The following is a 27,619-nucleotide window of genomic DNA, read 5'->3' on the forward strand; positions in this document are numbered from 1 at the left end:
AGTGTTGGGAAAAACTGGTGTCTGTAAGTGTCTCTGTGGGCTATTGAGTTGTTTAAATAATTTATTGATATGAGAAATGGTGACAATAAAATATTGGTAATTATATACATATATAATGGATCACTCTTGCTGTCAGGGCAGAGGAGAAAATGACTAACTGATCTAACAGAGTAGCTCAGTTATTATGTTGGCTGTTATTCTACAGATATGGTTCAGGACCAAAACTTCTAACACTAACTCCTCCAACAGCTTTCAAGCTACATCCACCAAACTTGGTACAGACCTCCATACTGTTCTGACTTAGTGTGCTTTGTCTTTTCTAACTCATCAGGCTTTAGGTTTTTCTGTATCTGACATTCAAAATGGCCAAAAATCATATAGACTTTTATTAGCCCAAAAAGCATTTACAAACTTGTAACGAAAAAGTCTTGAAACAAAAACGGCACCTCTGTTGGCCAATAGGTGCATCAACATGCCTGTAGTATAACAATTACTTACATATTCACCGTAGGTGTCCTGTATGATCGGAGGGGGAGGTCTGTAGCCAGCTGTAGCTCTTGCTCTCTGCGAGGGAACACCCCTTCCTCTGGTAGATGGAACCCTGCTGGGAGGAGCTCCTCTGGGCACCACACCCCGTGGAACCGCAGCCTGAGGGGGAGGAACGCCCCCTCGACACCTGCACAACAAACACATTACCTCATGTGTTTGCAAATTTTATGTAAATACTATTTATTATGTGTATGATATTGCGATATGTGGAATATTATAGGAATAGCACAGTTTTCAGCTGGATCACAGATGTTTTTTTTTTTTTGTTTGTTTGTTTAATTTGTTTAGATGTGATTAGTGAATTAATAGTAGGGAAGGATCTTTAATAGTTTTTATTTCACAACTTTTCTTTGTTTTAAATATTTAAAAATTCTTAAATGTTTATTCCAAAGTTTTAATAAAAAAAAAAAAAAGATTTTCAATCTAGTCTCAAATTTTGGGACCACACCATACATTCAGTATTCAAAATTAAAATCTCATAGATAAATGTGCAACTGACATAAAATAAATAAATACATATTGTAAATCACAATATTGAGGTAAGGTTGTTGTATATTATTTATTGTGTGGAAGCTTGACATCAATGTCAATTCAGAAGCCCTTTCCCCCAACCCGAAAGAGTTTTACTAGCATTCAAACTTGTCTAGTTTCTGGCTTTCATTTACTAAATAACAGTTTATTGCTGATTATGTCTCTTTCTTCTAATGGAAATTTATTTTGACAGTTTGATTGAATTTTTCTCCTCACTTGAACGGAAATGAGATGGATTTGAGAAAATGACATTAGCGTCAGTCCATGTGTAAGTCTGCCAGTTATACCACATTAAACTCTCAGTGGAGTTTAAAATACTTTTCTCATTAATTGTCAAAGAGAAAACAATAAAAAGAGAAATTAATAAGTTATTTTGTCTTGTTTAACTAAACATGTTTTCCCGCTGCTTCTATTTTAGAAGTTCATGTGCTAATGTGTATATATATATATATATAATTAACTAATCAGTGTGTTATTATTTATTTATTTTTATTTTGAGTCACAAAAAAGGAGGAATTTTTAAGGAATCTTTATGCAGCTCTTCACATACAACAGCAGTTCATACATTATGTCTGTCAAGGTCGAAAAAGAACAAATAAATCACTAAAAGTGCTCTATAAAAGTAGTCCATTCCACTTCTGTGCTATATTTCAAGTCTTCTGAAGCCAGAAGAAAATGTCATAGTTACTGGTGTAACCTCCGTTCCCTGATGGAGGGAACGAGACGTTGGTGTCGATGTAGTGACACTAGGGGTCACTCTTGGGAGCCCAAGACACCTCTGGTCTTTGATAAAAGGCCAATGAAAATTGGCGAGTGGTATTTGCATGCCACTCCCCCGAACATACGGGTATAAAAGGAGCTGGTATGCAACCACTCATTCAGGTTTTACGCTGAGGAGCCGATATAAGGTTTGGCCATTTCAGCGGGTAGTTCAGCGTTGTGGCAGGAGGGACCAATGTCTCGTTCCCTCCATCAGGGAATGGAGGTTACACCAGTAACCATGACGTTCCCTATCTGTCACTCACTCGACGTTGGTGTCGATGTAGTGACACTAGGGGTCCCTATACAAAACGCCACAAGGCTGAACTGTGTTACGTGAACTGGCGGTGTGTGGTGGGCAGACTTGCTGTGTGCCTCATAGCCAGCACACCAGGTCGACACGTAACCTCCCCCAACACAGTTATGAGTGTCGAACGGCCCTTTTTGGGGACAAGTCGACTACCCAGAGATAGAGACAGGCTTAACCCAGTCGTGGCCTCTTTCCCCTTCTCTTTTTCCACTCCCTAAAAAGAAGGGGGATTATCCGACTGGGCCGCCAGGTCTAGTCGGGGGGTGTCCCTCCCAAGGGGAGGACACCGCGGAGACCACACCTCGCCCCAAGAGAGGGGGGGATATTTAAGTGGAAGAATACATCACATGGTCTTTCCAACCATGTGGAGAGCCTTCAAGTTAGATCCTGCCCAATGGGGGAGGAGTTACTACAACATGGAGACTGGGGCAGAGGGGCTCTGCCCAAGGAAGACGCAGTTTGCCAGCAGGGAAATGAATTAGCGGAAGATATAGATCGCATGGGGTTAGCCTTACAGGGAACCGCCACATGCGGAGCACCTACCCCAGAACCGGGCTCTTAGTTAGCGCATGTACTGGGCCGGCAGTGAGTCTCTCCGAAAACTCGACTGCCACAGGGCTCGGAGGAAGTCAACCAGGGAACAACTTTTGTGAACACTACTGGGAATTAACAGCGCACATCTTCAGCTCAAAAGGAGGTGGAAGGTGCTATGTGCAAGCGATACACCCAGCCGGCTATCCCAGGCTTATCCGCTTGTGTTGCGTGCCACTACCTGGGACGAAACTGGTTCCACCCGGAGGTTGTAGAACCTTGCAAAGGTGTTGGGTGTTGCCCAGGCCGCTGCTCTGCAAATATCTGTTAGAGAGGCACCCCTGGCCAGGGCCCAAGAAGCCGCTACACCACGGGTAGAATGGGCTCGTAGCCCTACCGGGGGCGGCATGTTTTGGGCGAGATATGCCATAGTTATGGCATCAATGAGCCAGTGGGCGATCCTCTGCTTGTAGACAGCGCTTCCTTTCCGCTGTGCACCAAAGCAGACAAAGAGCTGCTCAGAGACTCTAAAGCTCTGCGTGCGATCCAAATAGATGCGTAAAGTGCGCACCAGACAAAACAACGACAGGGCTGGGTCTGCCTCCTCCTGACAAGTGCCCAAAACCCATCTAAAACCAGTGAAAAATACCAGCCTGTGATCAGGCTGGGAGACCAGGAAAGGCCAGCAAATCACATTAGATTTCAACCGATTCTTTCTACAACATATTTTTTTTTCACTTTAAACAGATTTTATTACAATCACACCTGACATTCAGACATACCTGAGAGTTCCTGGTGCTGGTGTTCCTCTGGCTCGTGTGCTGGTTTTTCCTCTAGCTGCTGGAACTTTCGCATCCTCTGAGCCGCCGTTCAGATATGTCAGCTCCTGTAGCTGAGCCTGTCTGATCTCATCATTGTAGTCCTGTACCACACATATACACACACCAGATAGTTAATGAGGTTTAAAGCGCTATAATAGTCCACTTGTTTTTTAAGGGGAATAATAATATATAACATGTGTTTTTCCTCTAGGAAATGTTGTAAATATAAATAATAGTATTTAAACCAGCTTTTCATTAGCATAACAGATGAGACTATGAGATTTTACAATGTAATCATAAAGTCAATATCAACACATACACACACACACACACACACACACACACACACACACACACACAAAGGGATGAATTTACTAAACTGTTTGGTCACTTTTACACATATATCAGTGCAAAAACCATGACATCTTACATCCGGGGCAAGAACGCTGTGCGTGTTTGGCTGCCGCTTCGCACCTGGACTGTCGTTTGTTCTGTCTGTTTTTGTTTGTGCCTTGTTTTGATTATTTCGTTTTTTTATTCCCCAACGTTTTCTGTTTTGGACTCTCTTGGATCCTGATATTTTGATGTTCCAAATTTGTGCTGTCTGATGCTTGTTCGGCCATCGGCCTGCTGCGAGCTCTCTCCCTGCTTTGTCTGCCACCGCTTTCATCTCAGCTGATGGGTGAGATAACGCTCTCTGTGTCAGTTGTGCTGATTGTTTACTGTTTACTGTTTGGATGGGTTTCCTTCCTTTTGGTGAGCTGTATATTGGTGATGTGATGGTTGGAGCTCTGGCTAACGTGGTATCGCTGGTGGCCCGCATTATATCTATCAGCGTAAATATGCCTCAGGCATTAGCGCTCATTCTGTTTTTATTTTGCTTCACTTTTGTTGACAAAATCGAAATGGAAATTGGATACTCACCATCTCAACTCAGGGCTTTAAATTGCCATCTGCGCCTTGATTCTGCAACATATGAGTACTGTCAGAGGCTTGGAATTGCACGTCGTCCACGATATATACACCGCTCAACCAGAAGATCCCTGAACATTCACTGTTCAATGCCTGCTGCTATCCCATGCATCTGGTCTAACAACAGGGCTCCATCTAAGTCTAAGCTCCCTTCTACTGACTGCAGAACACGCCGATCATTGATATACTGTATCTTAACAGCGATGACCAGCACCATAATTCGTCGATCAACCCTGATGTTTCATGTCGTTACTTTGCTCTTCTGCACTGTCATTCCATCTCTGATAAAGCCTCTTACCTCACTGAAATAATCACTGACAATAACTTTGATATGTTACTACTCGTTGAAACCTGGCAAGTAACCAATGATTATTTGCAGCTGAACCTTCTTACACCAGATGGATATAAACACCTGTCCAGACCACAGCTACATGGCAAGGGGGGTGGCCTTGCTGTCATCTGTCGAAATGATTTGTATCTCACCCAACTTGATTTCCACAACACAAATACATTTGAATATATGGTATTGAAGGCTGATTCTCACTGTCCTCTCACAATTACTCTACTATATCATCCTCCTAAGTCTCAATCTGACTTTTTTTCCGAACTCAGTGAACTGTTGACTCTTGCCTGTGCTTCGTCATCTCGTGCCCTCTTGCTTGGTGACTTTAATATTAATGTAGATAAAGTTTGTTCAAAGTCATCTCAACTGTTGTCTGTTTTTGTTTTAATTTGACTCAACAGGTGTCTTTTTCTATTCATACTCATGGTCATATTCTTGTACATTTGGGTTTGATATTGCTTCTGTGTCTCCTTTTGACACTGGCATCTCTGATCATAAGTTTATTGAATTTGGTTTTAGTTTACCTGCTCAGAAAAAATGCAATAACAAAATGATATCCTATCGTGACCTTAAATCTGTTGATGTCACATTATTTTCTGCTTCCATAGCTTCCTCTGCAATTTATGATGTCTTTGATGTCTCCTGTCCTTTATTGATACTTTCTAAGTACCACTCTGTTATTTCAGAAATTTTGCATGAGCATGTTCCTATTAAGACTAGGTCTGTTCCCTCCTCCCACAATTCCCCCTAGTATACAACTGAGATCTGGGCCTTAAAAGTCACTGGTAGACAGCTTGAGAGTCTTTACAGGAAAACAGGTCTTACTGTTCCCTATCTGTCACTCACTCGACGTTGTGTCGATGTAGTGACACTAGGGGTCACTCTTGGGAGCCCCAAACACGGCAATGGGAATTGGCGAGTGGAATTTGCATGCCACTCCCCCAGACATACGGGTATAAAAGGAGCTGGTATGCAACCACTCATTCAGATTTTCTCTTCGGAACCGAGCGTTTGCATTCAGTGCACTGAATTCAATTCTCCCTTCCGTGGACTGCTGGATTTACGGCGCATTTCAGCGGCTTCTCCCCCTCTGCACACATGGAGTGCAGAGAACGCCCCTGGGTGCTTCGGCAGAGCAAAACAAAGAGTATATTCTAAAAGAGTATATTTTCATAAAAGAGCGGCACACACGGAAAGTATTTTTTAAAATGCCTTTCCGTTTGTGTGTTATTCCTGCTTGCGTCGTTATCTCTTGGCTTCTGACAGCCACGATCGCTGTCTTACATGTCTGGGCGCTGCCCACGCGGAGACATCGTTCGCGTATGGGTCTTGTCCTCATTGCGAGAACATGACCATGGCAACATTGCGGTCGTGGCTTGCCTTCATAAGAAAGAAAGCCACCCCAGCAGCTCCCCGCCTTGGTCCTTCTACCTATGGGTATGAGGCCACGTCGGTTAGCACTGGGGGTGATTTGGGGACTTCAGTGGGAGGATCTCCACCGGGTAACCCCCCACGGACCTCCCATTCCTCAGCACGCTCACTTGCCCCGGTCGGGCTCTGAGACTGCCGGCTTGTCTCAGGGCGAGTTCAACCTCTTATTCGGGGCCCGGGAAGACGATGAGTTATCGAGCGCAGTATCGGAGAGCGGGCTCGTCCAGTCTGACGTGGAGGCTTTGGCTGGGCTTCCTCCTTTGGGTGTGGTCGCCCAGTCTCAGGCCGACGTGGAGATGATGGACATGCTTTCCCGGGCAGCCGCGAGCGTCGGGCTAGAGTGGAACCCTCCATTCTCCCCTGAACCCTCACGGCTCGATGATTGGTTCCTGGGCCCAGAGCGCCGCTCACAGCTCCGCCCCACCCTGGTCCTTTCTTCCCGGAAGTGCACGAGGAGCTGACAAGATCGGGGGGGGGGCACCTTTTACTACCCGATCCCGATCTTTCAGCTCCCTTGCTCCCACTACCCTCGATGGTGGACCAGGTGGATAAGGCGTTCGCGGTGCCACCTGGCGTGGGCACCCGAAGCACCCATCCAGGGCCTGTATGTTTACGTTGTCTTTGACAGCTAAGGCCTATGGTGCCGCTGGATAAGCCGCCTCCACCCTGCACGCCATGGCTCTCATGCAGGTACACCAAGCCAAGGTGCTAAAAGAGCCGCACGAGGGTAGTTCTGACCCATGATTGATGCAGGAACTGCGCTTGGCGACCGACCTCGCTCTCTGGGCATCTCGAACAAGCACACACAGTTGGTGCTGAACTATCTGAAGGCGTTCAGACAGAAGACAGCGGATCCACTGAAAATTTTTCAGAGGCTTCTGGGGTATATGGCGTCCTCAGCGGTGGCCACACTGCTCGGGTTGATGCATATGAGACTGCTTCAGCACTGGCTTCAGACTCGAGTCCCGAGATGGGCATGGTGCCGCGGGACACATCGCGTGGTTGTCATGCCGATCTGTCACTGCCTCTCCAGCCCTTCGACTGACCTTGCATTTCTACGGGCAGTGGTTCCCCTAGAGCAGGTCTCCAGGCACATCATGGTTACAACGGATGCCTCCAAGACGGGCTGTGGCACTGTATGCCACGGATACACAGCCGCCAGCTCCTGGACTGGCCCGCGGCTGCGTTACTTTCATAACCTACGTTCCCTGATGGAGGGAACGAGACATTGTGTCCCACTTGCCACAACACTGAACTACCCGCTGAATTGGCCGGGACCTTGTCTCGGCTCCTCAGCACAAAACCTGAATGAGTGGCTGCATACCAGCTCCTTTTATACCTGTATGTCCGGGGGAGTGGCATGCAAATTCCACTTGCCAATTCCCGTTGGCCTTTTTTCAAAAAGCAGAGGTGTTTGGGGCTCCCAAGAGTGACCCCTAGTGTCACTACATCGACACAATGTCTTGTTCCCTCCATCAGGGAACGGAGGTTACGAAAGTAACCTGGACGTTCACCATCTAGCTCTCATTGAACACCTCAACGCATACAAAATTGCTCTGCATGGTCTATGTCTCTACTATTATCAATTATAAATAAAGCAAGCAATAGGCCCAAGGTTTTGTTTGACACGATAAATAAGCTCACCCAACCTCCAGCTCATGATGTCCATGCATCTGATGAGCTTTGTTGTTCTTTCCTGAATTATTTGCAAGAAAAGTTGAATGCTGTCCGCCAGTGCTTTATAGATGAGGCTTCAGATTTTAGTTTTATGCCAGATCACTCTTGTCAATATTTGTCTAGTTTTACTCCTACAAATCCCTCCTCTATCAGTGACTTAATACTGAAGTCCAATTCTTCAACTTGCCGACTTGATCCTGCTCCAACATCCCTCCTCAAACTCTGTCATTATGTCATCTCCAAACCTATCTCACATTTCATAAACAGATCTCTAGCTTCTGCTTCTCTCTTCACTCCAGTACTTAAAAAACCTAACTTGGACCCTACTGTTCTTTCTAATTTTCACCCTATCTCTAACTTACCATTCATTTAAAAAAATACTGGAAAGAGTTGTTGCCTTCCAGTTACAATCTTTCCTTGTTCAAAATGATCTTTTTGACCCATTTCAGTCTGGCTTTCACCCATTTCACAGTACTGAACCTGCCCTTGTAAAGGTCGTCAATGACCTACAACACACTGGTGACTCTGGTTCTCTCTCCATTCTTCTATTACTTGATCTTAGCTCTGATTTTGATACTGTTTGCCATTAATTACTTCTCTCCTGCCTCTCGGATGTTGGTGTCACTGGTGCTCTCTCCTGGCTTTCTTCATACCTCACGGATAGACAGTTTTACATTTCAATGCAAAATTATCAGTCACCTACTGTTTCCCTGAAATTAGGTGTCCCTCAGGGATCAGTTCTTGGACCTCTACTATTCATTATATATTGTATATACTGCCTTTGGGTCAACTCATTCGCCGCCACGGTTTCAGTTACCACTGTTATGCTGACAACTTTCAAATATGTACAGCTTGTAGATCTGCCTCCACTCTCCAGACCGGTCCACTATCAACATGTGTAAATGAAATAAAAAAATGGCTTAACTCCAACTTCCTAAAATTTAACATGGATAAAACTGAGATCATTATTATTGGAACACCAACACTTATGAAAAAAATTCCTTATGACTTTGGTTGTGATATTGATGGCACTTTCATCAAACCGTCCAATACTGTAAAAAATGTAGGTATCATCTTTGATCCCTCCCTCACTTTTGAAGCTCATATTAAATCTGTATCTAAAATTGCCTTCTTTCACCTTCGCCGCATTGCTCGCCTTCATCCCTTTATCAGTCTCAAAGACGCCGAAACACTGGTTCATGCATTTATATCCTCACGTCTTGACTATTGCAATGCCCTCGTCATTGGTTTACCTGCTAACTCTATTGCTAGGTTGCAATATATTCAAAATTCTGCTGCTAGAATTCTTACACATACCAAGCGCTCAGCTCATATTACTCCATTCCTGTTTGAACTTCACTGGTTACCAGTTTTGTTTTGCATCAAATATAAACTAATCCTGCTTACATTTAAATCACTTCATGGTCTGGCACCTCACTATCTTAGTGAATTGCTTCTCCCCTACAGCCCAATCTGCTCGCTTAGGTCTTCTGGGTCAGGAGTCCTTTCTGTCCCTAGATCTTGCATCTCAACAATGGGTGGCAGGTCATTCAGTGTAGTAGCACCCAATATATGGAATTCTCTCCCCCTGACACTTCGCAGCATCTCTTCTATCCTGAGTTTAAATCTCAACTTAATACTTGTATGTTTTCTCAGTGTTATTTATCTTAATGCATTATGTAATCACTCTCAATGACTGTGCTATCTGAACTGTGAACACTTTTTGTAACTGTTCTTTGTTTTTGTATTATTGTTTTACTATTGTAAAGTGTCCTTGAGCTCTGGAAAGGCACTATATAAATTAAACTTATTATTATTATTAAAAACCAGCATCCTCTTCTTACACAGTGTTTTGTCTTGTTTGTTCAGTAAAAGTATCCAAATACCCTCAAAAACAAGACTTGAGAAGCAAAATGACATAAGATATTAATTCTTGTTTTCAGATCAATCTTATCAAATTTTATAAGGTATTTGCTAAATATAAGATGGGATATGTAAAATAAACTTAATACAAAAGGAAAAACAAGCTTATTTTTCTTACTACAATTTTCTTGCTTTAAGCAAAAATCTCATTAATTTAATCTTTAATCTTAATTTTGGAGAGATTTCACTGAAAACAAGACACAGGGCCCTATTTTTTAAGAGCATAAGAAAATATAATCAAAATAACCAAGTGGTCAAAAAAAAAAAAAAAAAAAACATATGTAATGACCTCCCCATATCCAATCATTTTACCCTCTCCAAATTCTTTCACCGGCCCCTTTTGCAGAAACTTATAAATCACTCTACGACAACAGGTAGAAAATTACTAATACAAATTAGATAATAAATACATTGTTAATATAAACATTACACAAATAATGATAATAATACTTGAAAAATAAACCATGACCTTTAGAAAGTTTAACTCAAATCTCATAAAGTTTTGTTTCATAAAACGGCTACAACAGTGATTGGCAGGGACATAATTTAATGTTCCTCAATATTTTCAGAGTTTGAACATGAACTTTATTACCACCTGCTGGTGGAATCTCCAAACTGCAAATGTAGAACTGAATTCAGACTTTGCGCTGAAAACAGATGAGTTTCTAAAACTTCTAAGTGCAATGACCCATTTCTCAGGAAAATAGCAAACTGCGCTTTACGGCACTTAATTAACATACAGTACACCCACAGTTTGCACACATACACCCACAGATAGCTCAAACACTCCCAACCATGCCACTTGTGCTTTGGGCTTGGACAATAATTGCGCTTAGAATTGGCGTTCTCACGGAAATCAGATAAGACATTCTCAAGTTAATATATATTATTTTAAGGATGTTTAGATATTTTTACCAGAAAACAAGACAAAAATTCAGAGTAAGAAATATTTTTTTTCCAGTGTAGACGTACCGGAATAAGGAATTTCTTGATCTCCTCCAGAGCATGTCCCATTCTTGCATATGCCTCTGCGGGTGGAGCAAACACCTCAATCAGCACGTGAAGATCTTCATTAAGGTGATTATACTTTGCTTCCCCACTCTTCCGAAGTTCTTCTTCCTGTTACCGTAAAACATACGAAAGAAAAGGAAATGCAGCATGACTTAATTTGCGACAAATTAAATCCTCTCCTCAACAAGCCACAAAATGTTAAGTATCATTAACTTGTGTGTCAAAGTTTAATACTTAGGATTAGGGTTTGTTTAAATATGTAAGTATGGGGATCCTGGGTAGTTCAGCGAGTATTGATACTGACTACCACCCCTGGAGTCACGAGTTTGAATCCAGGGTGTGCTGAGTGACTCCAGCCAGGTCTCCTAAGCAACCAAATTGGCCCGGTTGCTAGGGAGGGTAGAGTCACATGGGGTAACCTCCTCGGGGTCACAATTAAGTGGTTCTCACTCTCAATGGGGTGCGTGGTAAGTTGTGTGTGGATCACGGAGAGTAGCATGAGCCTCTACATGCTGTGAGTCTCCGCGGTGTCATACACAATGAGCCACGTGATAAGATTCGCAGATTGACTGTCTCAGAAGCAGAGGCAACTGAGACTTGTCCTCCGCCACCCGGACTGAGGTGAGTAACCACTCCACCACGAGGACCTAGTAAGTAGTGGGAATTGGGCATTCCAAATTGGGGAGAAAAGGGGATAAATATATATATATATATATATATATATATATATATATATATATATATATATATATATATATATATATATATATATATATATGTAAGTATGAGCAATATTAATAATGCTGCTTGCCTCAACAAACATCTTAAGGCCAAGTTTTCCTTAGTTGTTACTTCTCGTGCACAGTGCGTGTGATGCAAATTTCATCATCAGCACAGTACGCATGGACAGTTTGAGTCTTTGTGCTTCATCGGTACAGTACATGCATCTGCTATTGACCAGTGGTGGGCCATGCATTTAAAGTCTAGGCCTTCTGTGTGATTCATGCCATTAAGAAAACACAGTTTCACAATGAATAAAACACCCTATGCCTTTGGGCATCATACATTATGTCGCAGCTAACTAGTAATACCAATTGACATTTTAAAAACACATCCACGCACAAAAGCCAGAACTTGAAACGACACTTAATGCTCAAGCAAGCCTAATTTTAACTGCAGCATGACTGTTTTGTGAAATGTCTCCCGAACAGACAGTCTCCCGAACAGACATTCAAAAATCATATTTTTTCATCTGAATCTACCAGGGAGGTCTATAATACCTGGAAAAATCTATCTAATAATATTTGCGATTTAAATGTTGCTTGCAATAAATTTCGTTTCGTCAGGGTACACGGTTATGCTGCGTGCCATTCAAGTTGGATGTGGGATATTTCTACTTGATATCTGCGACCATAAATGCATTCCATTCCCCGATATTCGGAACTGCAATGCTTCCGTTTGCTTAGCAGGGGTTTGACTCTCATTAGAGATGTCTCCTAGCAACCCAACTGATAAACAATGCTGCAGCGCTAGCATTTGTACTTCAGGTGTATGATTATCAAAAGAGAATATAATGTTTTATACACCTGTTTCTTCAGGTTGTTAAACAAGCTTTAATATCATGTAATGTGGAAACAAACTAATTTATTGATATTACTTAATAAAATGAATGTTTATCACTTACTTTGTATATCTCCCTGAGTGTCGACATGTTTGTGTGACATCATGCCCCTGCATCTCGGTGAAATCAGAGTTGAGAATTTCTGCACGAGCCTACAAGTTGTAATTCTGACTTAAAGATGCATTCCATTGCACTTTTCCTAGTAGGAAATTGTAAAATCCGACTTTCCAAGTTGAATGGAATGCAGCACTACTTTTCAAAACTTGATCCGACACTGAATTCTCAGGCAGCCTAATTTACACTTCGAAAACTCCTGATGTTGCTATAACAATGCAAAAAGCACTTACCAATTTACTTGAAGGGAAAATCAGTCCTCCTTTCCTGTTTAATAAATTAAGCAATCGCACGGTCATGCAGAACATCTCGTGTTTGTAAATCCATAAGGATCTCTTTCTCAGTGGTGATGTGGCAGTGACAGCCGACTCGTCAGCAAGATCTCGTGCTTTTCGCTCTTGAATTACGTACATCACTTAAAGCATGATTGTGTCACTCAAGGCCAGCTAGAAGGCCTCGACTGGGACATATATTAAAGACCACACCCATCAAGAACAAATAAATCAATCTGACTGGCTGATGAATCTGACAATCTGACTTTAGTTGCTCATTCATTTGCACTGTTGAGGGATTCTGTGGAAATTCTGAAGGCCTGAGGGGGTGGAGCTCAGACTCACACACTGCTTTGACTAACAACTTGGCTTCGGGCATGCAATTTGTGAAACAGTTGTCACACTTTGCTTGTAAGCATCAAAGAATAAATTCTGACTAATCTTTTCATTTTTCTCTGTTTGTTTTGTAGGATTATCCATGAACGAAGCCATCAAATGAACACAACACCACATTCCACAGATCAGAGAGATCCCCCACCGAGCCATTAGAGAGTCATAAAAACAAATCCATGGTGCCTAAATCGATGAAGGAGACCGTCTCTCCCATGCCTGCTTAATCTCAAACTAGGATTTGTAATGACAGAGCTGACCAATTAAGGCGACCCTTTTTGTTCCACAAACTTAAACCCTCTGTAAGACCAAATGGCCAAGTAACACCTTGTGAAATTAATTATTATAGCCGATGTACCTTTTAAAATATGTGTAGTGATTTGTAATCACTTCTAATTAACAAATCAGTAAGTATAATCATTAATCTTGTATTAATCATCTCATTCTTCTAAGAATGATAACTATTCAAGGCTTAACCTGATAATATACCCTGACAATCAGGTTTCTCATAATGTGTAATATTTTAACATTTAACTGGAAATGAATTAACCAGTATGATTTGTAATCAGGGATTTTCATGTTTTGTTACTTACACATTTAATATTCATGAAAGAATGTCATATTTAATATGTAAATGCTTGCTTGTTTACATAGAGAATGTTGATGACAATGAATGTCATGTATTTTGCACCGTTTTCAAGATATAAAAGTTCATGATTAAACATGCAATATTTTAAGAGGGAATTTGTAAGAATCCTCCACACAAAGGATCGTAAATCAACTTTGAAAAGGACAGACCAGTCTACCATGTGACTCTGAAAAGCCACTTCTGATTGGCTCAGGACACCTTTGGGGTGCAGCCAATTTCAGTTCAAAACTTTCCTACCAAGGAAAAATTCTCTCTTAGAACTACCTCTTAGAACTCCCTCTTGGTCCTGTCTCTTGGTCTCCTCTCTTCTTCGGCTCTCTTGCTCTTCAGCTCCACAGCCTCCGTGCCATGTAGAGTCCAAGGAAAACTCGGGACTCAAAGTCCCGAGGAAGCCTCTCACTCTCTGCTCTACGGTTCACACACCCAACGGGAGTCGCGAGTCCTCCTTGTCGAAGGCCTCGCTTCAAAGCCCACCAGCATCATCCATGCAGACAACAACTATCCGTGATCATAACAGAGTCCAAGACATCGACGGAACAAACTTTCTCCAAATGCCAAAGAACCAAGCAACACAAGGAAATACAACGCAAGGAAACGCAATGACATGGAAGTACATCTCCAGACTTTTGCTCAAAGTGCTGGTGTATTAGTTAAATACTTTGGGTAATGCGATTGCAAATCGGTTTAGACTCAAAGAAGGATAAATGGTTCTTAAGGCATTGTCAACAGACTCTATAAAGTTCATTTTCTCTGTATTGATCATTTACTTTACATTCTGTCACTACTCACCAACCTGTTTCATGTTGTATGTGTTAGATTAGTTTTATGCTTAGAATAGCAATAAAGTTTGTCTGTATTCAAAGATCATTTGACTGTGGTATATTTTGATAAATAATCTCATCCCTGTTTTTAAAAGGTTTAGCTTCAAAGCTATACCTAAATATGTGTGATATTATTTTCAATAAGCCATGAGAACAATATTACTCCAATAATTGAATTAATCATAATTCCCTTATTAAAGCTAATTCCTTACAATAGAAATTGTGAGCGGATACAGCGAGACGTTGTATTACAATTTTAATGGTGGAGAATTTTATTCAGACAAATAATCTAGTTATTTGTGATTTATGTTTCTTATTATTGTTGTCGAATGCGACTAATTCCATTATAAATTTCCTTACATAATAATGATGTAGAATAAGGACAGTTTAATTTAATTCCTAGCTCACACATACTGTTTCCTATAGTTTGTAGATTAATTAAGAGTGGAAAACGATTAAAAATACATAGGCAAAAAGGTGATTGAGAATGAAAGGAGGAAAAATATTTATTTATTTGGCATGTTAGGCCAGCAGAAAAGCCTTTGCTGGCCCTGAGAAATCGCCACTGCTATTGACTGTGCTAAAGAGTATCGCAAAGCAGTCGTAGTTTGTATGTGTCGAACGCATCAGAATGGGCTTGCATATATATATATATATATATATATATATATATATATATATATATATATATATATATATATATATATGCATTAGCCTTTATTTTCATAAACGACATGCAATTCTCTTAGGGGGTGCTCAGACCGAAGGCGCTCTTGTGCTTAAAAAAGCTAGATGCAGCGCAAATTATATAACATATTGCATATTGACACAATATTAAAAGCTGACGTTCTTTTTAACCTGAAATGACACTGAAAAACAAGGCATTGAAAAACAGCAAGATGCAGCACAACGGTCAAATATGTCTGACTAGCGAATGTTTACATAGAAAAAACTATTGAAAAACAGCGCAGCTGGACAAAAAACATGTTTGGTATGAATGGCCCATAGAAGGAAACACCCTTTTTCCTTTATGATCTTTTCTGATAATACCCCCTTTCAAATGATGCTGTGCCATATATACAGATGGAAAAAAAAAAAGATATATTATTTAATTAATAAACTGCACACCATAGTCATGCCATGCATATTCAATTCAATTAAAATAGGAATTACATATGCAAATCCATTAACACTTGGAGAGTGGGGGGCCTATTTCCAGGACAGTTAGCCAGTACAAAGCCAAAGAGCAGTTTCACAAGCACTGTGAGCCAGAAACATGGCAAAGAATTGCATCAGCCCACCTGTCAAATGCACAGTGGAAGGGTGACACCGCTTTACTTTAAGATCAGGGTAAAATTCCTTCATTCAGAAGTGTTTCTGTGTGTGTGTGTGTGTGTGTGTGTGTGTGCGCGCTTCCTCTGATGTCATGCCATTAATCTGGTCTCCTCAAGACAGTTGCTGTTATGCAAATAAGATGTTAATTTCCTCCACAAATCTGCTGTTTACTTTAAGAGGTCAGCACGGTGCAGAGATGGCGAGGTAATGGAGCGTGTATGTGTGTGTGCAAAGGCAGAAGAAACTTCTCTTGTGGGGTGTATATGTTTACTATGGACATCGTTTGGCAACTTCTGTGAAATTCATTTCTGCGAATTCTACAACATCAAAGAGAATCATGAGCTTTAAGCAAATCTCTCCTCGCCGCTGCAGGATGGAACTGCAGGAGAATCTTTGGAAGGCTTAAAACCGGGCAGCCCACAGGACAGGTAAGTGTCCCAGAAGCCAAAGCGTCCAATTTACAGAGCACAATTCTATCTTTCTCTTTTCTCCACAGGGAGCTTGTTCACCAAAATCTGACAGGACCAGAGGAGAGCAGCAGTCAATAACAACATGCCCAATTAGTAGATAAAACCTTCCAGAAAGCCTTCAGAATTCTGTAACAGCTGTCTGAAGGGAAACGATTGCTTGTGTAAAGAGTGAATATAATTGCGAGCATGATTGTACATGTACATCTACATGACCTGTGGTAAAGCTATTCAGAAATGTCCAAAAACCAGCAGCAAATTAATAAATTCTCAAAATATGCAGAGGAAAAATATCAATAATTTGTTGGGGAAACTATAATGAAAAAATGAATTCTCTCCTTTTGAAATAGATGTGAAGATGCGAACAGGCTAGCTGTTATTTGACATAGAAGTCTTAAAGGTATAGTTCACCCAAAAATAAAATAAAAATAAAATAAACAATAATAATAATTCTGCCAAAATGTAAGTTATTCACTGATATTATTCCCCTTTCCAAAGCTCTCAAAATTCAGTCATGTTGATGATATCAAACCTGAAACAACGCATCTAAATTTAGCTTTTTTTTAAATTGAATACAAGCGCAAAAGAAAAACAGGTACAATTTTGCCTGTTCCAAAAACAAAGCTATCATATATCTTCAGAAGACTTGGAATACAGCGCACAAATCCTGTGGACTACTTTTTTGTCCTTTTGCATCTTAACAGCACTCGTCTCTAATCCCTTACATTGTATGGGCAATCGTTTTTTTGTTCGACAGAAGAAAGAAAGTCATAATGGTTTGGAATTTCATGAAGGTGAGTAAATGATGACAGCATTTAATTTTTATGGTGAACTATTACTTTAAATTTACAGTAACAAAACCAGCTTGTCAAATTTATTAAGGTCCAGACAGGGTGAGAAAAATGGATGAGAACTAAATTAAGCCTTTAATGCAAGAAATCTCAACTGCAACAATCAGTGGATCTCAGGGTGGAAAATGCCAAAGTGTAGAACATGTTGTTTGTCAATAACATCCCCAAAAACCTCTCTGGCAATCTCTCTCTTTCTATCTTTCTGTCCATTTGTCTCTCTCTGACAGGACACTGAGGTCAGCATTTCTTTATGACACCGCATCCTTCTCTCCAGGTGAGGAAAGGGGTATGTTCCATCAGCAATTATCGATCAGTTCAATCAGCAAAACAGCTCGCAGAGACGCAGCTGAGATCATTCTCACCGGTGACAGCACAGACAATGAGACAACAGGACAAACCCTCTGTTACATATACTCTTATTAACAGCTAACACTGATAAAAGAAAGAAAGAAAGAAAGAACAGATACATTATAAAAAGCAAATGAAAAAAATAAACAAGTGAGCAATCAAACATAAATGAAAGAAAATGAACTAACGAAAGAAAGATTGAACAAAAGAAAACAAACCAATGAATGAATTAAAAAAGGAAAGAACAAAACAAAGAACAAAAGAACAAACAAACATATGAACAAAAAGAAATGAATAAATAAATTAATGAATTAAATAAAAAAAAAAAACAACAGACAAAGTTAACACAAGACAGAACAAAAGAATGAATAAAAGAAAGAAAAAAACAGTTAATGGAAGAAAGAAAAAAGAAAAGAAACAAAAGAAAACAAACGTTTAAAAAAACGGGAAAGAAAACAAACAAGAATAGAAAAAAGAAAGAACAAACAAATGAAACAACCAGCAAATGTAAAAATGAACAAATGAGTTAACAAAAAACAAATAAAAGAAAAAAAAACAACTAACCATAAAAGAAAACAAATCAACAAAAGGAAATAAGCAAACCAATGAAAGAATGAACAAAAGATAGACAAATCAAAAGAAAGAACAAACAAATGAACAACCAAAAGAATGAAACAATGAAGGAATGAATTAAAATATACAAATGAACAAAAGACACAACAAAAGAACAAACAAAAATTAGAGATAATAAATGAATGAAAGAAACAGAAAACAATAAAAGAAAACAAACAAACAACAAATAAAGGAGTGAACAAACAACATACATAAGATCCAACATAAGAAATAATAAAAAAAAACAACAATAAAAGCTATGAGCAAAAGAAAAAATATAGAACAAACAAATGAACAAAAGACAAAATAAAATAATGAACAAAAGAACAAAAAAAAAAAAAATAATGAAATAAAATGAACAAAAGAAAGACCAGATAAACAAAATAAAACAACTAAATAATTAATGAGCAACCAAACACAAATTAATGAAAAAAAAAAAACTAACTAATGAATAAAATCATGTATAAAGTAAACAAACAAAATAAATAACAATCAAATACACACAAAAATTGACAAAAGAAATAAAGCACAGAAGAACAAACAAACAAATGAACATCTGAAATAATGATGAATTAAAAAAATAAAATAAAAAAAATAAGAAAAAATGAATACATAAAAAAAAAAAGGAATGGAAATAAAAGAAAGAAAGATTACCTTTTCTTTGTCTCTCATGGATCCCTTGCCAAGGATGGACATCTTGGTCAGTGTATCCTCCTGTAGTCTCTTTAATGAGTTCCCTCGAGGGCCCAGAAGTTTACCCACAAAATTAAACTATTCAAGAGAAAAACAGAGAGAAAGTTTCACTCACACTTTATCGGCTATCTTAACACTATTTCTATAAATATATCATTAATATACATGAAACGTTTCAACTCATGAAAATCTGCACTGGCCATGGCAAGACTTTGATTTGATTGGTTTTTATACAAGGACACAAAAATCCAAAGTTTTTCTTGAAGGGACAACATTTGTAAAACAACAGGAATGATGGAAACTATAAAGAGATAACGTCACTGAATCATGAAACACTCCAAGTTCTTAATCACAGACATTGTTTGGTTTCAAATTCAAGTGGAAAAAGGTGGCAAGGATCAAAGATATAAGAGAGATAGAGAGAGAGAGAGAGAAGAAAGAGAAAAAATGAAGAAAAGGCCCAGGGAGACCAATGATCAACAAAAAGATGGAAAGGAAACACAATGAAAAGATCAGGCTGGCAAGGTGAGATGGTTTTTCTGCTGCTCTCATTAAAACGCTTCACCTGTTCCTGCTGTCCAGGCTTGTTAGAGATCTCACTGCCGAACCCGAGCGGAAGATCAAACCCTGCCGTCCATAAAGACCTCTAAGAGCCAGAGACACAATTCCAACATTCACGGCAGAAGTGACACCCTCGGAAACTTTCTCAACCTCAAAAGGGACATATTAGAACAAAGAGGTTCCCCTTCTGTCACTCACTCAACGTTGTGTCGATGTAGTGACACTAGGGGTCGCTCTTGGGAGCCACAAACACCTAAGATCTTTGAGAAAAGGCCAATGAGAATTGGCAAGTGGAATTTGCATGCCACTCCCCCGGACATACAGGTATAAAAGGAGCTGGCTCGTAACCATTCATTCAGATTTTTTCTTCGGAGCCGAGCGGTTGTACTATCAGCGAGCTGAATACTACTGCTGTTTCATTCACCTCTTAAGAAGCATATGCTGTTGGATATACGGCGCATTTCCAGCAGCTTTCTCTCCTTCTGCACGACGAGTGCAGATTTTGCCCCTGGGCGATTCGACAGCGCTAAAAGAGTGTATATTCCTGCTAAAGAGTATATATTCTCTATTAGAGCACACACATTGTCATTGAACATAGACCAGCTCACTCTGTGCCCAAGGTTCCCACAACCCCCTTCATGGATCAGATGGTGAACCTGCAAGTGCTGCCCCAGGAGGAGGCTGACCCAGCCCTGTCGTTGCTGTGTCCGGTGCATACTTTGCGCATCTACTTGGATCGGACGCAGAGCTTTAGACACTCTGAGCAGCTCATTGTCTGCTTTGGTGGACAGCGGAAAGGGAACGCTGTCTCCAAACAGAGGCTTGCCCACTGGATCATGGATGCCATCGCTATGGCATACCAGGCCCAGGGCGTGCCCGCCCCTTCGGGAATACGAACACACTCCACAAGGAGTCTGGCATCCTCGTGGGCACTGGCCCATGGCACCTCTCTAGCAGACATCTGCAGGGCAGCGGGCTGGGCGACACCCAATACCTTCGCGAGATTTTACAGTCTCCGGGTTGAGCCAGTTTCGTCCCATATTCTGTCAGGTACGAACAGGTAAGTTCGGGAATACGGACAGCTGGCCGGGTGTATCACTTGCGTATAGTGCCTTTCCCCTCCAAAAAAGTGAAGATGTGTGCTTCTTTTCCCATGAGAGTTCACGAACCCGTGAACCCTGGATGTCCTTCCTCCCTAGCCCTGTGGCTTGCAAATTCAGTGGAGGAATTCACAGCCGGAACCAGTACGTGTGCTAATAAGCCCTTACTTTCAGTAGGTGCTCCACAGGTGCCGGTTACTCCGGTAACCCCCTGTGATGTATTTTCCACAGTACGGTCTCCCTGTCGGCAGATCTGCGTCTCCCTTCGACAGAGCGCTCTCTGTCCCAGTCACTGTGTTTGTAGAGCTCCTCCCCTGTCAGGCAGGACCTACCACCACGCCTCTTCCATGTGCGGCTCTGAGCCCACATGACGTGCTTGCCACATGTTACCTCCCCTCCAGGCAGGATGTGGTCTCCGTGGGGTCTTTTCCCCCTGAAAGAATAGGATAGGAAAAGAACACCTTCCCCAGTGCATATATTGAGCGTTAAAATGGCCCCAGCCAAATAACTGAATACTCTGTGGAGAGAAAACTTAGAGAGAAAAGGCCGCAGCTGGCGTGGCCTGCTTCCATACTAGATACGTCTCTTCCCCCCCAGGGATGTGGGAAACTATACAACGTTTTTTGGGGCATTGGGGAGGCTACGTACAGACCGGTGCACCTGCTACTACATACGCAGCAGCTTGCTTGCACCTGCACCGGCAGTCCACGTAACACGGTTCAGCTAGTTGTGGCATTTCATATAGGGACTCCTAGTGTCACTACATCGACACAACGTCGAGTGAGTGACAGAAGGGGAACGTCTTGGTTACTATCGTAACCTCCGTTCCCCCTGCCACAACGCTGTACTACCCGCTGAAATGGCCGGGACCCTGTCTCGGCTCCTCAGCACAAAACCTGAATGAGTGGTTGTGAGCCAGCTCCTTTTATACCCGTATGTCTGGGGGAGTGGCATGCAAATTCCACTCGCCAATTCTCATTGGCCTTTTCTCAAAGATCTGAGGTGTTTGGGGCTCCCAAGGGCGACCCCTAGTGTCACTACATCGACACAACGTTGAGTGAGTGACAGAAGGGGAACCTCTTTGTTCTAATATGTCCCTTTTGAGGTTGAGAAAGTTTCCGAGGGTGTCACTTCTGCCGTGAATGTTGGAATTGTGTCTCCCAAGGGCGACCCCTAGTGTCACTACATCGACACAATGTCTTGTTCCCTCCATCAGGGAACAGAGGTTACGACAGTAACCGAGACATTTCGGTATCTAACGCTGAATGTTAAAATTCTAATCCCACGATTTGTGGACAGAGGAGTTTGAGCTATATTACAATTTACATACTTCTACTTTTCACTAAAAGTATGTTTTGCTGGTGATAGAAAAGTACAATATTTTGAGGATTGGAACATTATAACACATAAAATTGGACTTTGCAGAGAGGTCGTTACCTTTGCATGGACATAATTTCCCCGTAATGCATGTTCACACTTTATTTACACAACATTACTGAAGCTCTGATGGTGGCTGCATGAGGAAAGATCTTTAGTATGCTATATATCTGCATACATTCATTGGAAACATGGAATTGTATATGTAACCAATATCGCATATGACACATTGCTGTTTTATACTCCCATTAAAAGCCATTGTGAGTCCCTGAGGTGTTATTTTCACTCCACAAATGGGTATTTGGTCTCACAGAAAGTGCTTTAAGAGCATCATATTCTCTGCTGCCATTGATGCCGTTAGCCGTTTGTTTAGTTGCTTTCATTAGATGGTTGTTATTTACAGAGTGTTTTGTTTGGCTGTTCTTTAATTATGTAATCTGATGATATTTAGGCCTATAAATGAAAGTGTGGGCCTTAATCCAGACATTAAACACAACACCGAGCTGTGTGAGGATTTATAGAAAGCTCTAAAGCTTTTAAATGCACCATAGCACACAGACACACATTACAACACACACTTCACTCCACTACCCACACACAAATAAATCCTGGAATCGAAACGCAATGGGATGTGTGTTTGCCTGTGTATATATCTTATAAAACAGATGATATAAAAAATATTCTCCACAGGTTTGATGCAATGGGTGAAAAAGTAGTTGTTTTCAAATACGACAGTCTGTGACGTGAATAATCTAAAGAAAAAAAAAAACGACTAAAATTTGAGTAGTGCTTGTCCCGTGCAAAACTCACTGCCACAATGCTTGGGTGTTATGTGCATTGCTATGTGGTTGCAAAGGTGTTCTGAGTGTTTTTAGTGGTTGCTAAGGGGTTGCTAGGTGGTTCCTTACAGTTAAAAGTCAAAAGGGCCCACCCCCAAATCTCTATTGCTTTTGCATGCACACCAATACGCTGATAACTGGGTGTTTCTTCAACTTCGGGTACTTTCATGTCCCAGGGGTTGATTTTCTTCTTTTTGTTATACAACCCCAATTCCGAAAAAGTTGAGACAGTATGAAAAATGCTAATAATGTTTTTATAATAATGTTAAAAGGAGTGATTTGTAAATTATATTCACCCTTTGCTATATTGTAAGCACCACAACTACACATTATATAATGTTTTACCTTGTGAATTTCATTGTTTGTTTGTTTTTTAAATGTACAGTTATTTCAAATCAGATGATTGCAACACGCTCCAAAAAAGTTGAGACAGGGGCAATTTAAGACTAATAACAATTTTACGAGTTAAAATTACAAGCCGATATGAAACAGGAGATGATAAACAGCTGAGGCAATTGTGTCATAGTGTATAAGGAGCCTCCAAAAACAGCCTAGTCCTTCGCAAGCAAGGATCATTCAAGACTTGTCAATTTGCCAACTGATGCTTCCGTAAATAATCCAGCACTTTGAGAACAATGTTCCCCAAAGACAAATTGGAAGGAGTTTGGGCATTTCACCCTCTACAGTGCACAATATAGTTAAAAGATTCAAGGAATCTGGTCAAATCTCGGTGCGTAAAGGGCAAGATGAAAACCACTTCTGAATGCGTGTGATCTCTGATCCCTCAGATGTCACTGACTTACAAAATGTCATTCATCTGTAATGGATATCATGAACATGGGCTTGGGATAACTTTAGTAAACCTTTATTAGTCAACACAATTCGCAGCTGCATCCACAAACACAAGATAAGACTTTACTAGGCAAAGCAGAAGCCCTACATCAACACTGTTCAGAAGCGCTGCCGACTTCTCTGGGCTCAGTCTCATCTTACATGGACAGTGGATCCGTGTTTTGTGGTCCGAAGAGTCCACATTTCAAATCGTTTTTGAAAAACACAGCCGTCGTGTTCTCAGGCTAAAGAAGAAATGGATCATCCAAGCTGTTATCAGCGTCAGGTCCAAAAGCCGGTGTCTGTATGGGCCAGGGGTGTGTCTGTGCCCATGGTATGGGTCACTCGCACATCTGTGAGGTCACCATTAATGCAGACAGATATGTAAAAATTTTGGAGCACCATATACTGCCATCCAGCACCGTCTTTTCCAGTGACATCCTGTAATTTTTAGCAGGACAACTTCAAACCACATACTGGCAGAATAAGCAGAGAGTGTGGGTACTAGATTGGCCTGCCTGCAGTCCTGACCATCTCTAACAGAGAATGTGTGGTGCATTATGAAGTGCACAATACGGCAAAGAAGACCCCATACAATTGCGCAGCTGAAGACCTGCATAATGGATGAAGGGGGGAAAATTCCACTTTTTAAACTTAACAAACTTGTGTCTTCAGTGCCCAAGAAATTATGTTTCACAGTTGTAAACACTCGACTGTCCCAACTTTTTTGGAGTGTGTTGCAATCATCTGATTTGAAATTACTGTACATAAAAAAAATTAAAAAAAATGAAATGAAATTCACAAGGTAAAACATCATATGATGTTTAGTTGTAGTGCTTTCAATGTAGCAAAGGGTGAATATAATTTACAAATCAAACCTTTTTGTTTTTATTAGCATTTTTCATACTGTCCCAACTTTTTTGGAATTGGGGTTGTATGAAGGTCTCATTAAAATTGAATTGGAAACTTTTAACCTGGCCTTCATTAATTATTTTTGGTATTATTATTTGTGCCTTTTATGCATATATTTGACTGTTTTAGCCTTGTCCCAGACCCAGACTTTCAATTGTAAATTTATAAAAAAAATAAATTATAACGTTAATTAAAACTATTAATATTTATTGTGTGAAAATGATTTCTGTCAATTTTTCAAAAAATTACTACTGTTCCACAGTTGGACCCACACCAAACAATTTTGCGTAAGTGTACTTGTTAACCAAGTCGACAAAAGTGTCAGTGAAGAGCATGCTTGAGATGAAATATGAAACAAGTGAAGTTTGTAGAAAATAAAGAAAATTCAAGATAAATATCACTTGTGAGCAGAATATTTTTATTGGGCATCATTTCCAATCAAGCTGTACGTTTGTCAAATTATTCAAAAAGTGTGAAAATATTATTATGTACTTGTGTGTTTTTAGGATACATCAAATGTTAGCTAAAATTTCCCATGCAATTTTTATTCCAAAAACGTTAAAAATGTCATTTCCATCACCATCATTTCCACCACAGAATTTTAATTAACACAATACCGAATTTGAGTTGCAAGCTGGAAATGTCACATCAGAGGGAATTTTCAAGACTTTCAGAAAAAAAATAAAAAAAAAATAACATTTGTTACATTGTTAGTAGGCACATTTTAAAATGAAAGGAGTGTGCACATAAAAAATAACAGTCCCCTATCTGTCACTCACTCGAAGTTGTGTCGATGTAGTGACACTAGGGGAGCCTCAAACACCTCTGCTTTTTTAAAAAGGCCAATGAGAATTGGCGAATGGAATTTAAATGCCACTCCCCTGGACATATGGGTATATAAGGAGCTGGTATGCAACCACTCATTCAGATTTTCTCTTCGGAGCCGGGCGGTTCTATTCATTGAAGCTGAAATCATCCGCGAAGTTCATTCACCTCGTCTGCTGGATTCTACTGTGCATTTCAGTGGCTTCTCCCCCTCTGCACCCGTGGAGTGCAGAGAATGCCCCTGGGTGCTTCAGCAGAAACACCTCGGTCCTTCTACCTACGGGTATGAGGCCATGCCGGTTAGCACTGGGGGCGATTTGGGGACCTCAATGGGACCACCTCTGCCGGGTATCACCCCACGGACCTCCCATTCCCCAGCATGCTCGCTTTCCCCGGTCGCGCGCTCGGACGAGATCGCCGGCTCGTCTCAGGGCGAGTTCGACTTCTCGTTCGGAGCCCAGGAAGAAGACGAGTTATCGAGCGCAACATCAGAGAGCGGGCTCGTCCAGTCAGATGCAGAGGCTTTGACTGGGCTTCCTCCTTCGGGAATATTTGCCCAGTCCCAAGCCGACGTGGAAATGATGGACATGCTTTCCCGGGCAGCCGTGAGCGTCGGGCTAGAGTGGAACCCTCCACTCTCTCTTTCTACGGGCAGGGGTTCCCCTGAAGCAGGTCTCCAGGCATGTCGTGGTTACAACAGATGCCTCCAAGACAGGCTGGGGTGCCGTATGCAAAGGGCACACAGCCGCCGGCTCCTGGACTGGCCCGTGGCTGCGTTGGCACATCAACTGCCTAGAGTTGTTGGCAGTTCTGCTCACCCTGCGGAGGTTTCGGCCGTTGATCCAGGGCAAGAACGTGTTGGTCCAGATGGACAACACAGCGACGGTAGTGTACATCAACCACCAAGGCGGTCTACACTCCCACTGCATATCACAACTTGCCCGCCGTCTCCTCCTCTGGAGTCAGCAGCGCCTCAAGTCGCTACAAGCCACTCACATCCCGGGTGACCTCAGCACTGCAGCGGACGCGCTGTTATGTCAGGTTACCCTCAGGGCAGAGTGGAGACTCCACCCTCAGGTGGTCCAGCTGATTTGGAGTCGATTCGGTCGAGCACAGGTAGACCTGTTTGCTTACCAGGAATCCTCCCACTGGCTGCTTTGGTATGCCCTGACACAGCTGGCCCCCTGGACTATACAAATACATGTTTCCCCCATTGAGCCTACTTGCAGAGACCCTGTGCAAGGTCAGGGAGGACGAGGAGCAGGTCGTCCTAGTAGCACCCTACTGGCCCACCCAGACATGGTTCTCGGATCTCACGAATTCCTCTGAGGAAGGACCTTCTTTCTCAGGGATGGGGCACCATCTGGCACCCACGACCAGACATCTGGAATCTCCATGTCTGGCCCTGGACAGGACACAGAAGACCTAAGTGGCCTACCACCCGTGGTGATAGACACGATCACTCAGGCTAGGGCTCTCTCAACGAGGCACCTGTATGCCTTGAAGTGGCGTCTGTTCGCCAAGTGGTGTTCTTCCCGACACGAAGACCCCCAGAGATGCACAGTCGAATCAGTGCTTTCCTTCCTGCAGGAGAGGCTGGAGGGGTGGCTGTCCCCCTCCACCCTGAAGGTGTATGTAGCCACTATTTTGTCTCATCACGATGCAGTAGATGTTAAGTATTTGGGGAAGCACGACTTGATCATCAGGTTCCTGAGAGGTGCTAGGAGGTTGAATCCCTCCAGACAGCACCTCGTCCCGTCGTGGGAACTCTCTGTAGTCCTTTGGGGTCTACAGGGAGCTCCCTTTGAGCCTTTGGAGTCAGATGAGCTTAAGGCACTCTCTTTGAAGACTGCCCTCCTGACTGCGCTCACTTCCATCAAAAGGTTAGGGGACCTGCAGGCGTTCTCTGTCAGCGAATTGTGCCTGGAGTTCGGTCAGGGTTACTCTCACATGATCCTGAGACCCCGACCGGGCTATGTGCCCAAGGTTCCCACTACCCCTTTTAGGGATCAGGTGGTGAACCTGCAAGCACTGCCCCAGGAGGAGGCAGACCTAGCCTTGGCATTGCTGTGTCCGGTGTGAGCTTTACGCATCTATTTGGATCGCACGCAGAGCCTTAGAAGCTCCGAGCAGCTCTTTGTTT

At 41.8% G+C, this 27,619-nt stretch overlaps 1 protein-coding gene across 2 annotated transcripts in view; it reads right to left on the reverse strand.

The window, feature by feature from the left end:
- Positions 1 to 27,619, reverse strand: part of LOC127420981 (KH domain-containing, RNA-binding, signal transduction-associated protein 3-like) — a 213,004-nt gene that overhangs the window by 71,119 nt on the left and 114,266 nt on the right. For both annotated transcript variants that reach the window (XR_007893922.1, XM_051663653.1), the window contains exons 3-6: positions 18,993 to 19,109; positions 10,820 to 10,966; positions 3,463 to 3,602; positions 499 to 676 (exon numbers count right to left, since the gene is read on the reverse strand). Coding sequence is in view for 1 of the 2 variants with exons in the window: in XM_051663653.1 (XP_051519613.1) it covers positions 499 to 676; positions 3,463 to 3,602; positions 10,820 to 10,966; positions 18,993 to 19,109 (582 nt within the window). In the remaining variant the exon portion in view is untranslated. The remainder of the gene's footprint in view (positions 1 to 498; positions 677 to 3,462; positions 3,603 to 10,819; positions 10,967 to 18,992; positions 19,110 to 27,619) is intronic.

Source organism: Myxocyprinus asiaticus, chromosome 30, assembly GCF_019703515.2.
Source record: "Myxocyprinus asiaticus isolate MX2 ecotype Aquarium Trade chromosome 30, UBuf_Myxa_2, whole genome shotgun sequence".
NCBI lineage: Eukaryota > Metazoa > Chordata > Actinopteri > Cypriniformes > Catostomidae > Myxocyprinus > Myxocyprinus asiaticus.